Raw genomic sequence first — 19,171 nt, forward strand, 5'->3', positions numbered from 1 at the left:
ACACACACACACACAAAAGAGTTAGGCTGGGCTTAAAAGCAGAAAGAATATATTACCATAATGTGAACAAGAGATGCAGTATAGTACAACTTGTTTTTACCTGAAACTGAGACTGAAATACTTTGCTAAACAGCACATTTGAGCTATCTTACAGTATTTTCTGTCCTATAGTAAGTAAGACATAACATTCAGCAATTATCCAGAAGTACCTGACTTAGTAGAAGTTCAACAAACATGATAAAGTATTTTTAAAAACTTATTTTGGGGCAACAAACCTTTTAGCTTAGCACAATTCTTCTTGTTATTTAGATGTATTTATCTCTATTTTTGGCATGGTGACTATTACAAATTTAATTCAGATAATTTTTTCAGCAAACTGACAAAATGAGCTCATAATCCTCTATCTTCTATACATGGCTGATGTGTGACAAAAGATGTTTCTACAACTCTTTTTACTCCTGGGTTCCCTGTTTGGTTTTCTGTATTAATGTGTGTCCTTTGTGTGGCCCGCCCTCCTGCTACTGTGCCTGGCACACATTCTCATAATCACCTCCTCAACCCTTGCAGTACACATTCCCAGTGTTTTTTTTGTTTGTTTGTTTTTTCATTAGGGAGAAAAAAGACCTTACTGTAGGGGAAATGGTGTTACCTCTGCCAGGCGTGAATGTTTATGAACATTCTCTCCTTTATGGACAGCTGGGGCAAGCTGCTGAAGAACTCCTCGACTGCTGGTTAGTGCACGAGTCAAACGAGCAAATTTACCCCACCCTGTCAAGGAGATAACACAACAGCATGAAGACACTGAAAACTTATCTTAACATTAAACATGATGAATGACTAAAACACTGCTGGATTTTGAAGCAACTAATGTTTAACCCAGTTAGCCATAGTAGGCTAGTTTTGTTGGTTTGGTTCTTTCCTTTTTTTAAAACAATTTTAAATATTCCAACCATTTAATGTTAAAGACGGATAGCTTTCCATGACAGCAAACCGTAGTGGTATGAGCCAAAGTATAGTAACATCAACTGAGATGAGACTTTCCCTAGGAAGGTACAAGGTATATGAATGGTCAGAATGGTTCATTTGTTATTGAAGGGCAAGATCAGAGAGGCTAAAGACAATTACAAGAGAAGGCTGGTTTGGAAACTCCAGCAGAACAGCATGAGAAAGGTGTGGAAGGCAATCACTGGATTCGGGCCAATTAACAGCAGAGGAGCTGGGGGCGGTGAGGACAGAGCTAATGAGCTGTATGTGTTTTTCAACAGATTCATCACTGCAATGAATGATCACCACCCTTCTGACTTGCCTCTAGTCAGCGTGTAATACACAGCTACACCACTCTTTCTCGCTCTCTTACCACCTGGCACCATTGCCCCTTGTAATAGTTCTGACACCCCTCCCCCACCTATCACTTTCACTCATGCCCGGGTTCAGAGACTAATGAGAAGACTTCACTCAAGAAAATCTGCTGGTCCAGATGGGGTGAGTCCCTGTGTCTTCAAGACCAGCACTTGGACTCCACAAAGCTGGGTCTTCAAGACCCAGCTTTGTGGAGTCCTTCATAAACTGTTCATGATGAGTCTGAGTATGCAGAGGGTCCCACTGCTGTGGAAGACATCATGCCTCATTCCTGTGCCAAAGACGCACAGGGAATGAGACACAGTGGCCCCCAGGATTTCAGACCTGTGGCATTAACTTCCCATGTCATGAAGACACTGGAAAGACTTATCCTTGACCAGCTCTGACCTATTGTCAGGCCACATCAGGATCCCCTTCAGTTGGCTTACCAGCTACAAGTACCTGGGAATCCCACAGGCAAATGGGAACCATAAAGAGGCTGCTAGAAAAACTGAACCCAACAAATACCTGCAGGGTCAGGGAAGTCCTGAGGTGTCAACTGAATGGGAGAACCGCATTCGGGCTATCAACAACTACGACCTGCTTGTGATCACATACCCTTCTGCAATAATAAGCTGGTCAAAGGAGGTAGAAGACACTGACATCAAAACAATGAAGCTCCTTACCATGCATAGAGAGTTTCACCCCAAGTCCAGCACCCTGAGACTGTACACTAAGTGGAAGAAAGGAGGCCGGGGACTACTGAGTGTCAGCACCACAGTTCAGGATGAGACAACAAACATTCATGAGTACATCAGAAAAATGGCCACGACCAACTGCATGCTCAGTGAATACCTCAGGCAGCAGAAACCCAAGAAAGAGGAGGAACCATCATGGAAGGACAGATGCCTTCACGGTATGTGCCACCAGCAGATAGAGGAAGTGGCTGACATCCATAAATCCTACCAGTGGCTGGACAAAGCTGGACTGACAGATAACACAGAGGCACTAATCATGGCACCACAGAAACCAGCTCTGAGCACAAGATCCGTAGAGGCTGAGGTCTATCACACCGGGCAAGACCCCAGGTGCAGGCTGTGTAAAGATACCCCTTAGACAATCTAGCACATAATAGCAGGGTGCAAGATGCTAGCAGGCAGGGCATACATAGAACGCTATAAGCAAGTGGCCGGCATAGTATATAGAAACATCTGTGCCGAATATGGCTTGGAAGTCCCGAGGTCAAAATGGGTGGTTGAGAATGACCTAGCTAAGATCCTGGGGACTTCCAGAGACAGACAAAATGGCGATGGCTAACCAAACAGACATAGTAGTAGTGGAGAAGCAGAGGAAAATGGCCGTAGTGATAGATTAGGGGGGTCAGCAACCTTTAAGACCCATCCATCCATCCATTCGCTACCGCTTTTCCTTTTCAGGGTCGCGGGGGGCGCTGGAGCCAATCCCAGCTGTCGTAGGGCGAGAGGCAGGGTACACCCTGGACAGGTCGCCAGTCTGTCACAGGGCTAACACACAAGGACAGACAACCATTCATACTCACATTCACACCTAGTGACAATTTGGATTATCCAATTAACCTATCCCCACAAGCTGCATGTCTTTGGACGGTGGGAGGAAGCCGGAGTACCCGGAGGGAACCCACGCAAACACGGGGAGAACATGCAAACTCCACACAGAAAGACCCCGGCCTGATGGTGGAATTGAACTCAGGACCTTCTTGCTGTGCGGCAACAGTGCTAACCACCGTGCCACCTTTAAGACCCAAACAGCCATTTAGGAAAACACTGGGAGCCACAAATACGTTTTGAGATCTAAAATGAAGATAACACTGTATATACTGTTTTTTACCTTTATGCTTTGTGTGAACAACTAAGGTGTGTTACTTATGAAATCCATGAAGTGCTACAGAGAAAATTACATTTTATTTATGTAATTAACACATTTTGAACTCTTAAAGAAATATAACAAAAGGAAGACACCCAGCTGAACTAAAATGATCCAGCAAACAAAAACTGTTGTGAGCCACCCTTATATCACCTTTGGGCTTTTGGAGCCTTGACCTGACTTTTAAAAAATAATTGGAAAAAAAGTACTATGCTGCTAAAAAATGAAAAATAGATATTTGCAAAATTCTGTCTAAATATGTATTTTACCTGGTTAATGTGTGTGGCGGGGCGTGGTCTGCAGCACCGCAGCAGGGGAGGCGGATGCACCTGAGCGGCACCCACGATTACTCCTCGCTGCCTTAACGCCTGCGCTCTCTCTGCTGTTGTGTTGGTGTGAGTCGGGCTGTGAGCTGAAAAGCTACAGCCGGCTGTGTGCGTACAGCAACCATGTGTGAAAAGTGGTCAATAAAGAGATGCTGAAAAGCGTGTTCATGCAAACCTCGTCAGGTCTGCTGTGGTATGTTTACAATGGGACTTCTGCTCCTGAACCTCTGCGCACAGCGTCTGCAAATCGGGGCTGTACGAAGTGACTTTCATCTTTACGCAGGACTGTAAGCTGTCCTCTGTGAGGCGTGAGCGGTGTTTGTTTTTAACATAGTTCATGGTGGAGAATAGCTGCTGACATAATGTGGATCCATAATTGGCCTACCCGGGGTTGAAAGTCTCGATAAATGCATGGCGTTTCGGCAGGTATACCGGCTTCCGCGAGTGTGACGCTTATTTTGAGTGATGAAAAAATAAAAGAATATAATTTTATTTTTATATTTCAATATCACAATAATCTTCCAATTTAGAACTACAAGGTAAAAAAGAACTAACATAAATAAAATACACTTCAGCTAAATACTTCTAATTTATTTTCCCAAACCACTATAACGACTAAAGAGCCGCATGCCGACCCCTATGATAGATGTAGCGAAACCGAATGACAGCAACATCAGGAAAAAGGAAGTTGGAGAAGTTCCAATGACTCAGAGAAGAGCTTGAGAAGATATGGAGGGTGAAGGTAACAGTGGTCCCAGTGATAATCGGAGCACTCGGTGCAGTGACTCCCATGTTAGGTGAGTGGCTCCAGCAGATCCCAGGAACAACATCCGAGATCTGTCCAGAGCAGCTCAGTCCTAAGAACAGCAAAGACACTGTGCAGCACCCTAAAGCTCCCAGGCCTCTTGCAGAGGACCTGAGCTTGAAGGATAAAGACCATCCACAGGGGGGAGAGGTGAATTTTATACATATGCATGTATACTCCAAGATGAGGATACACGCATCCTGGACAGAGAGGAACAGTAGTTTGAGCAAGGAGTCAAGGAGACCATTTACGTGAAGTGGGGAAAGACTATCTCTGAATTGAGGACATTACATCTTTTACTATATTGCAATGCTGAGATTGCAGCCATTCTCCAACTCTCTGTGAATGGTACTCACGGCATGTCATGATCAGTGGTTGTTGATTAATAATCATGACAATGTGCATATTAATAATCAAGAAACTGACCTCACAGCCCATCGTTCGTCAGTGGTGCTAGTTTCAGTAATCATACAAATGTACTCTCTATAAGGTTGGGGAAACTTGCATTCAGCTAAAACCGAAGAAGTCGCTTGGATAAGTAAGGAAACACTGAAAATACTATGTCCAGATTAACAGAATCAACTCTTCTGAAAGTTACCTAAAGTGTACTCTTGAGTAAGGACAGTATTTTATCCTGCGATGTTGTGGAAGAAGAGATGAATTGTCAATCTCCAGTAATGCCCCAAAGTTTCGATAGTGGCACCACTGCCATTTTTTTTATTTATTTACCTTACCTAAGGCTGAGGCTTATAGAGTTCTGTGCATTGTTCCTCTTCAATAAATGCCCAAATGTCAACAGAAGAAATGATTTTCTGAAACAGGGTGATACATCAGTATTTATGAATTCCTGTTCATATTTGAGATTTCTGTCTCGTCACTTTTCCCAAGTAAGCTCACAATACTTTTACACATCTTTCTTCTTCAATATAGTAAATATTTATGCTCAGTGGATGACTTTGAGTGGATGCGAATGAAGGCTAAGGTGATCCTTATAGGATAATAGCTTTTTGACCCTTTTACACTTCTGGCACACTTGCTGTTGGGGCTGTCTATGTTATGAGTTTTGGGGTTTTTGGTTCTTTCTAGAGTTTTATTTATTTGAAAGAGGATTATGTATTGTTGGAATTGAGCTGTCAGCCATTTCCTAATGTTTATATGTCTATGTTTATTTTTTCCCTACACCTGGTAAAAAATCTTTGATATTGTTATTTCAAGTCTATAGTTTTGAGTTTCTGTTTTTTATATCCTTAGGTTAATCCAGCTGTGTGCTCCTATTCTGTTCCTTCAGCCTTTTCTATGTTTGTCTTTTATCTCTGTCAAGATTACCCACACTTTGGAACCAACCCACCTTTAGAAGATTCATCCTCAATCGGTTGCTTGAAGGCAGTGATGTCACTGAAAGTGCAGAGAAACAGGACAACTTTGTCCTGCTCATTTCTGATTGGGGCAATCTTCATGAAAAACCAAACTGGCATCCCTGCGGAACAGAACAGGAAGTAAAGCACTGTTTCTCACAACAACAATCTGTCAACAAGGAAAATATAATAACGCAAAATTAAAATAAAATTTAAAAAAGAATAACAAATAGACAACAATTTATTTGTGATTTGTACTGTTTCACTGCAGTACTACATTTCCTCTGGGCATTGGCATGTTGACATGATGGTGTCAAAAATTCAAGTAACCATCGGTGGGACCACTCCATTTTAAATACCCAATTTAAAAATTTATTGTACAAAAAGGTTCTTTTAAACAATATAATTCTGATATCGACACCATCTGATAATATTGTGTGTATGCGGTCTACAACCTAAATGTTTTTTGTTCACACTCTCTGAAGTTCAGTGAGTGATCACATGCACCGTAACCCACTGCTTTATCGGTAAATCAACAACTTTATGCCTAAAGCTGTATATACACCTGCTAGCCACTTGCAATGTAATGTATTTACTACCACGTCATATGCATACAAAGGTCTGCTAATCCTTTTTGTCTATACAATATAATTTGTTACAGCATCTGGATATCACTACATTATTTAACTGCTCCCCAGCCTGCCCTAACTTACAGTCCAGTGGAAGACTCCAAATTGCTGTTAGGTTTCAATAATACTAACAGAACACTACAGGGCTTAATACTGAAGCTTGTTTACCTGTTAGGGACAAGTGAATTTTTCAGTGGATAAGTAGAATAGAAATTTGTTTTCATTATCAAATACTAATACTGCAGATTTTCATATTATTTGCTAATCACCAGTTTAAATTTACTCATCATCCACATAGAAATTCTCCAATTGTCATTTTACTACAAGAGTTTGTGTATAGATATTAAAGTTTATTCATTCATATACCGCAAAATCACAACAATTGCCTCGAGACCCCCATAATAAATATATAAAGTGTAAGGAAATTTGTGTTTGGCAGAGCTGAAATGGGACAAAAAAAGCCCTGGCATTTCTGGTTCAGACGGCAATATATGTAATGTATATATGTATATATTTCATCTTGTTTGATTGATTGAAACAAGTTGGTAATCTGTGATACTCTCCCTTCATAATTATGTTTCTCCATCTATTTTCTTACCACATTAATTTCACTTTCTCCATCTCTTCTTCACTTCTCCACAGTTGGTACTAGCAGTGGTGCCTCCAGAATTTTTTCATAGGGGTACATGCAAATATTGGGGGGTAGCACCAAAAACAGAATTTCATGGCTTTTTTTATGTTGTTGTCAAATATAAGTTACTTGAAAAATGTGGCAATAGAAAAAAAGAATATGTATAGAGTTAATTTCCTGCTATTAAAGTTGATATCATTGAAAATAGGTACATATGAAAACCAAATAAGATTTTGAAATCCATAATATTCTGTTTTAATTGATCGATTGATTGATTGATTGAAGCAGAAGCTGCTTCTATAATTGGGAGGGATCTAGCAGAGGTGGAGGATAAACCTAACCTTGGTGTCTATTGTCTTATGTAGTCTGAGAGTTGACTGAATGTAGAGTGGGCATTGTTTGTCCTCTGCGGTGGGGACAGGTGGGCCGCCCTGTGCTCTATGGGGCTTGGTGGTGCTGCTGCTGTGGGCCCTGGTCTGGATTGGTCCAGGCCCCCTGCCCTTGGTGGATTTCGGGGAACAGGGATGCCCATGGGGGTCAGCAGGGGAGCTGGCTCCAAGAATAGGGTACTTTGCCCCCACTGCCAATCCTTTCCGCCCCATCCGCAATTGCATCTCTCCTCCCGCTCCTTCACACCACCACACATGCAGGGCCTTGAGGTACAGGTGCGTCACTGAGGTGCAGGGGAGGCATATGTCCTTTTTCCTCTCCAGGCCACCTGTGCCTCAATGTTATTCCACCACTTAGAGGCTTACATTACTTCCACTCTCATGACGCATACATATTGGGCCTTGGGGATGGGCGTCCAAAAGACGGTCTGTTTATTTTGCTTCACCTCTGGTGCTGGTGCTCTCAATTTTAAATACATGTAGACATTGAGGGTTCTTGGGAGGGGCTGTGCTGACACCAGCTGCTGAGTATATGTGAAATGAGGGTGGGAATGTATGTTTGTTTGTATCTGAGTGTGTGCCTGTTTGTCTATGTGTAGAGTGGGGTCTTAGACTCCACCTCTCTCGGAACATCTCAAATAACTAATAAACTAATAAACTATGACAGTCAAATTGACCACTATAGCAATCTGATGGGCTTTTTTCTTGGCCTTCAGACAATAATGCTGATTGAAACAGTGCTGGATAGAACAGGCAAAAAAACAAAACAAAAAGAAAAATGATAAATGAATTCTCACAAAAAAGAAGAAAAATGTTGAGGAAAGGCAAATAAGTGTTAGATCTTCTAAGGGTGTGGACTGTTGTCTGTCTCTATGTTGGACCTGAGATGCACCAGTGATCTGTATTGGCATCTGCTTTTCTGCAGCCCTATTACATTAATACAGAACAGGATGGCTTGGTGCTAGCAGCAGCAGCTTTCTGTGACTCTGGGGCCTGTTTTTTTTTTGTTTTTTTTGCCACTCTTCCACACTAAACTTTTTCTACAAGAAACGTGAGACAACAGCGAAGGTAGGGGAGGCGCCGGTCATATTGAGAGATTTAATTGGGAAATCCACTGTCAGTAATGAAAATGAACCAACGAGCTGCTATCAGTGCTTGTACGGTTACTACGCAGCAGCCCTTCAGGCTGGCACATCGGCCCAAAAGTGCGATGGCCCACCGGGAAAATGCCTGGTATGCTAGACCAGCCCTGGTGTTTGGTCAGTTATCTTTGTTGTAACCATCCTTCTTCTTATATTGTTGGAAAGCCTGTTTATTTCCCCCTAAATTGTGCCACATTTGTAAGGAAAACACATATGAAAATGGAAAATGCGCAGTTGCCAAACCTTCTCTGCCAATGCCGAGCAGCTGATTCTACTGTATACTGTTACACTAGGTGCTGACAATTAGGTACCTGATTGGTGCATGATACACAGCAACTGTAAGCATGGTCCCTACTACAGTGGTCAGTTGAATTCATTTCAATTCATTTTTATTTATATATTATTACTTTTGCTGCAGCATTTTCTATCAACTGAAGGCTTTTGGGGGAGTTTTTAAGACAACCTGACAATAATGAATTATTGTCCAGCCTGGAAGAAATAAATGCATAAAGTAGTTTTCTCATACAAAATATTTCTAATTTTAGACATATTGTGCAATCAAAAGAAAACAGTTTAATATGCACACTGAAGAACATACTGTGGTCAAAAAAGATTCATTTAAAAATGATTCTTTACACTGTTACTGGAGGCCAAGGTAATGCCATTCAGAGTAAGTATCTGGTTAGAAACCATGTTTAAAAAATTTTTAGGGCAGAGCACAATAACCTCAGTTTTATCTGAATCCAGGTCATCCAGGTCTATATGTTTTAAATACATTCCTATAGTCTAGCTAATTGGTGTGTGTGGTGTCTGTCTTCATGGATAAAGCTGGGTATCATCTACCTAGCAATGAAAACATATGCTATGTTCTCTAATGATACTGCCTAATGGAAGCATGTGTAATGTAAAGAGAAGTGGTCTTAGCACGGAACCCTGAAGTGGAGTGGAGAGGATGGAAAAAACGGACCTGCAGTCCAGATCTCAGTGCTATTGAACACTTATGGAATTGCCTTGGGTGTGCTGCTTGTGCCAGATTGGCCAATACAAATGCACTGGCGACTTGTGGCAAACACTGGGATGCCATCCCACAGCAAGCTGGCCAGCATGAGCAGTAGTGGTTTTTGATACGGGTGACACAGGCGGTTGCCCGGGGCGGCATTGTGGTGGGGGGCGGCATCACAGGCATCAGGAAAAAAAAAATTGCTCGTACTCATGCTGCCCCGACATCATGCCAGCGCATATTGGGAATGGCATAGGCACCAATCGGTTTTCTATCGCCCATTTGCTGGGAGTAAGGGCGCCCTCCATTTGTGAGGTGCACCTGCTGCTTGCGGCACAGGGAGGAGAGTGCGGGGGGCGTATTCTCCGGCTGGCTGGAGCAGCATCTAATAACCAATTCGCAAAATAACACAAAATAAAAACGAACCAACAAACACGAAAACACCAGACATCATGATACAGACTTACAATTTGCACCGATGTTTTTTCAAAATTCTATAAGCGAAAAGTGAGCGCGAGCGCCCTCGGTGCGCCTGCTCGCTGCTGAAGTCAAAGTAAACTTTATTGTCATCTCCGCTACAAACAGTCCAGTATATAGAGACGAGACGAGGAGGCTCCAGTTACAGCAGTGCAAGTAAACAAACAATAAGAAGAAGAAGAGTAAGAAAATAAATATACAGATTAGGACTAGGGGTAAAGGGATCAATAACAATTTATAATTTATAGTTTGATGATTTAAAGTCTCACACACAACCCGTCAAAAGGGGAGGGGGCCCTGCTGCTTCCAAATAGAGCACATTTCATTCATAATGTTGTAAATCCAAATCCATTATGTATTCATGATTTGAATCCTGGAATCCCAGAAATAAACCCTAGACAAAGTGAATCTGTGAACTAAGGTGAAGGTTATGTTGTGGTGGTCCTCAGGTTGGGGGATGGGTGTTCATACTGGAGTGCAAAATTAAAACCAATGGAAGATGGACAAGAAAAGTTCAAAGCCATCAGGTCCTCAGTTTAGAAAAAAGAGAAAAGAAGAGGAGGAGAAACGAGCAAAAGATAGAGGTAAGCAGATGTGTCATTGGATAATGTCATGTATCCTGAAACAATCAGAATCTTTATTAATCCCTAAGGACACTATATGGGTTACAGTTGTTCCAAGAAGAAATGGTAAAAATAGTAACAGTAACAGACTAAACTCCAAACAATACATTATGTTACAGATTTTAATATTAGTTAGTCATTGTTAGTTGTTGATTTGCGGTTTTGTGGACTTGGAGAAGGCATTCGACCGTGTCCCTCGAGGTGTCCTGTGGGAGGTGTTGCGGGAATATGGGGTGTCTGGCCCATTGCTACGGGCCATTCGATCCCTATACAACCGTTGCAAGAGCTTGGTTCGCATTGCCGGCAATAAGTCGGACTCGTTCCCGGTGGGTGATGGGCTCCGCCAGGGCTGCCCTTTGTCTCCGGTTCTGTTCATAATTTTTATGGACAGGATTTCTAGGCGCAGCCAAGTGGCGGAGGGCTTTCGCTTTGGTGGCCTCAGAATCTCATCTCTGATTTTTGCAGATGATGTGGTTCTGTTGGCTTCATCGGGTGAGGGCCTCCAGCTCGCACTGGAACGGTTCGCAGCCGAGTGTGAAGCAGCGGGAATGAGGATCAGCACCTCCAAATCTGAGGCCATGGTTCTCAGCCGGAAAAGGGTGGAGTGCCCACTCCGGGTCGGGGATGAGTTCCTGCCCCAAGTGGAGGAGTTCAAGTATCTCGGGGTCTTGTTCGCGAGTGATGGGAGAAGGGAGCCGGAGATCGACAGACGGATTGGGGCTGCAGCTGCAGTATGCGGACGCTGCACCGGTCCGTCGTGGTGAAGAGGGAGCTGAGTGTAAAAGCGAAGCTCTCAATTTACCGGTCGATCTACGTCCCTACCCTCACCTATGGCCACGAGCTGTGGGTAGTGACCGAAAGAACGAGATCGCGGATACAAGCGGCAGAAATGAGCTTCCTCCGAAGGGTGGCTGGCCTCTCCCTTAGAGATAGGGTGAGAAGTTCGGCCATCCGGGAGGGGCTCAGAGTAGAGCAGCTGCTGCTCCACATCGAAAGGAGCCAGCTGAGGTGGTTCGGGCATCTGACAAGGATGCCCCCTGGGCGCCTCCTGGGTGAGGTGTTCCAGGCATGTCCCACCGGGAGGAGGCCCCGGGGCAGACCCAGGACACGCTGGAGAGATTATATCTCTCGGCTGGCCTGGGAACGCCTTGGTGTTCCCCCGGATAAGCTGGAGGAGGTGGCTGGGGAGAGGGAGGTCTGGGCCTCTTTGCTTAGGCTGCTGCCCCCGCGACCCGGCCCCGGATAAAGCGGATGACGATGGATGGATGGATAGTTGTTGATTTGTCCTGTTCTCATTGTATGACGAATTATGATGGCTGTTTGGTAACCATTTGCATACTATGCTACTATACTCTCTCTCTCTTCGTGTGTGTGTGTGTGTGTGCGTGTGTGCAATCCAGTACAATTCACCAATTCGGTACAATCCTTAACATGTTTTGTGTGTGGCTAGGACAGGCTAGGACCGCCACTGAGCATGAATGAGGATGAATAAACTGTTAAACTATTAATATGTCTTGTTTCTTTAGACTAATCATCCAACGATCAAAAGGGAGTCAATTGGAAAATAACCTGTTTGGCATTGGCAGAGATGATATGCCAAGGTTTTCATTGATACAACCCACATACTCAACTCTGCTGCTCAACAAACCAATTAAATTTCCTTATAAATGTTACACCATTTAGAGGAAATGTGTTTTCCAATGGTATAAAATCTACTGCCAAGAAGCACTGTTACAACAAAGAAATATTCAATAATGGCAATGCTGCATCCCATGGAAAGACCAATTTCAAGCTTTGAACTTGAAAAGTAAACGTATGCGATCTGCAGCTATGCATAGCTCAGTGGCATTAGCTTGATATCTTCTATTCTAATTATGTTATTTGCTCCCAAATAGAGAGATTTAAATTTCACCGATAACTTTCTATCCAGGCAGAAAAAAAAGAACAATATTTTTTTCACTGATCCTTTACACAAAACAACCCCTAACTATACAACTTGTCACCAACAGAGAAAAAGATAACATGGGAGCCAAGAAAGCCCAGTGTTTCTGTTGATATGCAGCCTCCAGCAGCCTTGACCTATTGCAGCATACCTAAACAAGTGTTCTGGGTCACCTGATCCAACCATAAATTTTATCAAAATGGAAAGTTGTATAGTATAATCTTACAACTTAGAAGAATCAATACCATTTTAAAACCAAAGTCTTGTTAAATACTAAGTTATTTTGTATGATGTGTGAAGTTTGCTTTAGGTGGTGTTATGCTTATAAAAATATATAAAAACACAGAAATAAAAGAAACCTTCACCTTCTGAATTCTTTATCAAATACATTTTTTTTTGTTTACTGGCAAAAGTTGTTTGCAAATGTAATAGGCTAGGTCAGGGATCAGCAACCCGCGGCTCTTTAGTCTTTATTTTGCGGCTCCGGGTGGTTTGGGAAAATAAATTAGAAGTATTTAGCTGAAGTGTATTTTATTTGTGTTTAGTTCTTTTTTTAACTTGTAGTTCTAAATTGGAAGATTATTGTGATTTTGAAATATAAAAATAAAATTATATCTTATTATTTTTTCATCGCTCAAAATAAGCGTCACACTCGCGGAAGCCGGTGTACCCGCCGAAACGCGTGCATTTATCGAGACTTTCAACCCCAGGTAGGCCAATTATGGATCTTCGGATCCACATTATGTCGGCAGCTGTTCTCCACCGTGAACTATGTTAAAAACAAACACCGCTCACGCCTCACAGATGACAGCTTACAGTCCTGCGTAAAGATGAAAGCCCCGATTTGCAGACGCTGTGCGCAGAGGTTCGGGACCATAAGTCTTATTGTAAACATATCACGGCAGACCTGACGATGTTTGCATGATCATGCTTTTCAGCATCTCTTTATTGACCACTTTTCACACACGGTTGCTGTAGCATACAGCCAGCTGTAGCTTTTCAACAGCAGAGAGGGCACAGACTTTAAGGCAGCGAGGCGTGATTGCGGGTCCCACTCAGGTGCGTCCGACTCCCCTGCAGCGGCGCTTCAGACCACGCCCCGCCACACACATTAACCAGGTAAAATACATATTTAGGCAGAATTTTGCAAATATCTATTTTTCATTTTTAGCAGCATAGTGCTTTTTTTCCAATTATTTTTAAAAGTCAGGTCAAGGCTCCAAAAGCCCAAAGGCGATATAAGGGTGGCGGCTCACAACAGTTTTTGTTTGCTACATGGATCATTTTAGTTCAGCTGGGTGTCTTTCCTTTTGTTATATTTCTTTAAGAGTTCAAAATGTGTTAATTACATAAATAAAATGTAATTTTCTCTGTAGCACTTCATGGATTTCATAAGCAACACACCTTAGTTGCTCTGTGGATTCTTTTAAAAAGCAGTTAAAAACTTTTCTGTTCAAACAAGCCTTTTGTTGATCTACGTATTTTATATTCTTTACATTATTTACATTTGATCTTTTACATTGTGTATAATGTCTATTGATTGTATTGTTTATTTTAATATTTGTGTACAGCGCTTTGTGACTGCCTGTCTGTGAAAAGCGCTTAATAAATAAACTTTACTTACTTACTTTAGTTGTTCACACAAAGCATAAAGGTAAAAAAACAATATATACAGTGTTATCTTCATTTTAGATTTCAAAAAGTATTTGCGGCTCCCAGTGTTTTCTTTTGGTGGAAACCGGTCCAAGTGGCTCTTTGGGTGTTAAAGGTTGCTGACCCCTGGCTAAGTAATTAAAAGGCTGTGAGCTTTTAGCATGGTGTGTCCCAGATTAGCATATATACAATTTCTAGATTTCTTGAGATCCTTAGGTATCTGGGTTTTTGAGGAAGCAGTTCATACAAACATTTTTGGATGCAGCTTACACGGTCATATCCAGTACTATTAAATACTCACGGTTTTTCTTGTACATCAGAATCTCAAAAGAGTTCATCTCGTAGTTCTCAAAGGTCTGTCGAACCTTCTCACTCATTTCCTTGTCTGTCAGCTCTCCATACATGAAGCTGCAGAGGAAAACCAAGTATTTGCATTGATACAGTACACATTTACTTGAGACAATCAGTCCTCAATAATCCATGCGGTGGTATCCATGTGTGTTGTGGTACCTGCAGGTGCTGCTCTTTTGCATGACCTCAGCACGATGGTAGCCAGAGAGTTTACAGAAGCCATCATTGCTATAGACGATTGGCCACTCCACGATCTGAGCGTTTCCCAGCACAAAATTGGTATCTGACCACAGAAACCAATAAGTGATAGTCTGCCCTACTTCGCAACATCACATGACTGAAAAATTATATGAATCCAGCATACACAATATTTCTCCACATTTCACGAGGGCTACAACAACTAGTTTAAAAAATGCCCATTGCAGCCTTCCAGAGTCCACATTATTTTGATAAAATATTTTGGTTGTTCAATAGCACCAAACCCAATAGAGAAGCTAAGTTAAGCTAACTATTACGTAAGTAATTATTGCTAAGCAATTAAGTGGTAAATTAAACTAATAAATAATTGCCTTACTTTTACACCTGTAAAATCAGTTTTAAACTAATTATGATGATTCTTTTTATTTAATAACCAACTGGCCTACACTTAATACCTGTGCTATTAAAAGACGGTCATTTTTCAATTCAGTTCAATTCAGGTTAATTTATAAAGTGCCAAATCACAACAGTGTCCTCCACGTGCGTTTTATTGTAAGGTTGGGACCCTCCAATAACAGAGGGGAAACCTCTAATAGTGGATGGGAATTAATAAGAATTTATCAATTCCAATACCATTATTATTGGTATCGATTAGTGATATTACTTATTGATTCTCTTACTGATTTGTTTGTTACCTGTTGAAGTTCAGGGTCTAGTTGCTGGACCAGGGATGGGATTCACTCAGCTTTGACATCAATCTAGGTTTTTAGCTAGCTTAGTGTTAGCATGTTGTCTGTGCAGGTACTTGCAAAGAGCCGAATTTGTGTTGGCAGCAAAATGTGTTTGTCCTGGATGGAGGTTCCACTTACTCTTGTATTTTTGTCCTTTTCTGAATTAAAAATAAAAGTAATGTCTATATCCACCTTTAAGAATGTGCCAAAATCAGCTGATTGTAGTACAAGTGCAAGTGGAATCAATGAGCAGGCACACAGACTAACAGTTCAAAGGAATTGAACTCCTGGGAACTGGTTCTTGATTCCCATCCCACCCCCAACAATCAGATGTTCTATGAGGAAACAAGGCGACGGCAGAAAAGAAAAACTCTTTTTTTTCTGCCCCACATTCTACTTTTACCTCAGGAACCAGAGGCTAAGAAAGTAATTAAGTAAGTAACATTTATTTATAAAGCACTTTTCACAGATAAAATATGGATGGTAAATGGGGCCTGATTATTCAAGACCTTACATAAGGAGAAGGACGTTGAAATTTGATTCTGGATTTAACACGAAGGCAATGAAAAGAAGCTACTATGGGGAAAATACTGTCTTGCTTGTTACTTCCTCTAAGTACTCTAAGGAGCTTGGAAAGAAAAGCGTCTGGACTTCTTTAAGTTGCTTGAAGACGTTTCGCCTCTCATTGCTCTCAGGCGGTGTTTACAACACTAATTGTCTGCCATCTATAATCCAGTTTTGAGATCCCTTCCCAGACGCCTTAACGCCCACTCACATCCTGGGCCATCTGACCTCAGGAAATCACATGATAGGGTGGGGGTAGGTTTCACAATGAGCTCACCCGAAACTCTGGCTGATTGTGACCTACACCCATTTTCACACCTTGGCTCATGTGATTAGGTAGAGGATCATATTGGGTCTTGTCCTGTGGGGATTCCACAGTCTTAAATCTGGGACTCTCCACCATTTGACCTTAGAACTGAAGAAGCTTCTCGGATGAGAGGTGAAACGTCTTCAAGCAACTTAAAAAAGTCCAGACGCTTTTCTTTCCAGCTCCTTTGACTACGATGACCTGGATGACTGAAACCTTCACGGACATCTTCCTCTAAGTACTCTATTTTTCTTCTATTATTGTCTTAGGGTCTTTACAATATAAAAGTGCCTTGAGGTGACTGTTGTAAATTGACATCATATAAATATAATGAATGAAAACTCAAGTCATTAAAGTTGCTTATCTTTTCCAGCATGGTCATGGTCTTGGCACTGGATTTAGTGTGCTGCATTCCTTCTTGAGTCTTCATGAATGTCTTTTGTTAATATATAATTAGAGATGCAGTTACCCCCTTTTACTGAATAATGGCTGGTGTAATTCAAAGCATGTCTAGAGGAACTTCCTAACATTTAAATTAGTGACTGGTGATATGAAAAAAAAATATCCATCCATCAATTTTGCAAGTATCTTTTCGATACAAATGAAGCACATTTACATTTCCTAGTATAAGCAACAATGGGACAAGTCTGGGCATTTCTGAGAGAGCACTAGCAGCAAAAAAGGGATTTACTTTAACAACCAGTACTTTGCAAAACATTCAAGAAAATTGTTTCTTGTGAAACTTGGAACCACAAACTGATTATTATTATTATTATAAATGTAGAGTAGTGTCAGTTTGAATTAATGCAGCTGAGTAATTTTATTCAATTCAGTGAGGTGTGATGGTAATGTTAGCTTACAGCAAAGGTAAATGTAGTATGTTACTATACAGGCTGTGATTTAGTAAAATAATTATTCCCCCTGATTAGTGTGGCTTTAGTTAAAGCAAATACGCCCATAGAGAGCAGCGAGTAACAATTAGAAAATTTTCTTAGTTTTATAGTGTACATATTATTTATTGATGCAATTTGCACTTACATACTTTTACTGTTTTTAAGTGACTTCATTTGTACTTTTCTTTGTTTTTAGAAGTAGGGTGGACCCTGGATAACTGGTTTCTTTCTCTTGTTACAGGCCTACACACCGCTGCTGTCTTGTACCCTTTGTTGCTTTGTTGCTGTTGTGTTTGACTGGCATCGATTGGTTCCTTGTTCTATAGTGCTTTAGTGTTAACAGTTTGTTATATTTTAATCATGCTTTTAGTTGTACTGCTAATAATTGTATTTTAAACGGTGTGTGTGTGTTTGTATTCCTGTATATAATATTTCCTGAATTTTGTGTTCTGTATTGCTTGATATGCATGTTTATTTTAATTTTCTTTAGTGAAGACACAGCTGCTTACAGGGGGAGGGGGGCTAGGCACGTGTGGTGGAATTCCCTTTTGTGGATTGGAGTGTACATACCGGGAAACAAGTATAACGGGCCATTTAACTTGCAGTGAGAGTGGCAGTGAGGATTTCAGAAAGATTACACGGGTGAGTGATTGGTGGCACCCTTGGTCCCTCCTCCCTGTAGGTTGCCTTCAAGTGGCTAGTCTCCACCATTTTAGTTAACTATTTTCTTGAGCTGCTATTTTAACCAAGGGCAGCATCATGGCAGTGAACCTGGTCCTTTAAAGTAATGTTTATTAATAAAGTGTCTTAACGGTTTGGTACTGTCAGCCCTGCTATTTAGTTTGTTTTTATTCTCTGCAGCTCTAAATTGGTAGTTGTTTATCTAATAAACTTTGCTCTATGAAATTGATTTGCCATACCCCTACTTGTTAATAAGGAGCCTATGTGCCTTTTGTAACTATTACCAACGTGTGAATATATATATATATTATTATATTATTATATATATAATATTATATTATATTATATATATTATGTGTTGTTGTGTGTGTGTGTGTGTGTGTGTGTGTGTGTGTGTGTGTGTGTGTGTGTGTGTGTGTGTGTGTGTGAGGGCACAGAGAGAGAGAGAGACAGAGAGAGAGAGAGAGAGAGAGAGAGGAATAGCCATCACTGAAAGTAAAGAGCTACCATAATAAATTTAAACCATAATTACTTGTGGTTTCAGTACTACTTAGGTTTTTAGCAATTGCCCGTGTGTGTTTATGTGGCTATGCCTGAAGGCGAAATGAGCAACAAAATCACAAAACATTATATATAAGAAATATATTATCACCATTTGAAGCCAGGTGCAGAATAGATCAGAACCGGATCGTATCTTACCGTTGGACCGGCGGACGATGTTCTCTAGAAACGTGTTCTGAGGGGCCACGAGACCCCGCCGTCCTCTCGCCATCCTGCCGTCCTTCTGCAATGAGCAGAGCGAGCTGCTTCCTGCTGCTCACATATTACATATAAACACGAGCTTCGCACGCTGTATAGTATGTGCTTGTGCTCGCTCTCTCCCCACCTCAGCAGGCTCGCTATTGGCAGATTGTTGCTGCACAAGCTTCGAGATGGGCCAGAGACTGGCTGTGATAGAGCGAGCTTCAAACATATGTGGGGAGAGAGGGTGGATGCCAGAGGAGTGAGAGAGGCGTATTGATGCTTTATACATGAGCATTACATTATCATCACGTCACTGATTGCAATTATAACACTGCAGAATAATATATTCGTATTAAGAAACGTACCAAGTAAGTAAGTGCACCTGTAGTGACAAATGTGTTTGTGTTTTTTTTACTTTATGCGTGAAAATGTAAGTGGTGGCACTAAACGGAACAATGTGCTTCAAAGTGTTGAACCGTGGGTTTTCGAG

General features: G+C 41.5%; 1 protein-coding gene across 2 annotated transcripts in view; it reads right to left on the reverse strand.

The window, feature by feature from the left end:
* LOC102297858 (potassium voltage-gated channel subfamily H member 1) overlaps positions 1-18,950 on the reverse strand; it is a 106,194-nt gene extending 87,244 nt beyond the window's left edge. Inside the window, exons 1-5 of one of the 2 annotated variants that reach the window (XM_042228093.1) lie at positions 18,637-18,950; positions 14,723-14,846; positions 14,514-14,620; positions 5,720-5,848; positions 650-768 (exon numbers count right to left, since the gene is read on the reverse strand). In XM_042228093.1, coding sequence (XP_042084027.1) covers positions 650-768; positions 5,720-5,848; positions 14,514-14,620; positions 14,723-14,846; positions 18,637-18,709 — 552 coding nt within the window. In that variant the 5' untranslated portion in view covers positions 18,710-18,950. The remainder of the gene's footprint in view (positions 1-649; positions 769-5,719; positions 5,849-14,513; positions 14,621-14,722; positions 14,847-18,636) is intronic. The other variant, XM_042228094.1, reaches the window with a different exon arrangement.
* Positions 18,951-19,171: the final 221 nt, after the last annotated feature.

The sequence above is a fragment of the Haplochromis burtoni genome, unplaced genomic scaffold (genome assembly GCF_018398535.1).
Source record: "Haplochromis burtoni strain Fernald_Lab_line unplaced genomic scaffold, NCSU_Asbu1 Contig_303, whole genome shotgun sequence".
In the NCBI taxonomy this organism is placed as follows: domain Eukaryota; kingdom Metazoa; phylum Chordata; class Actinopteri; order Cichliformes; family Cichlidae; genus Haplochromis; species Haplochromis burtoni.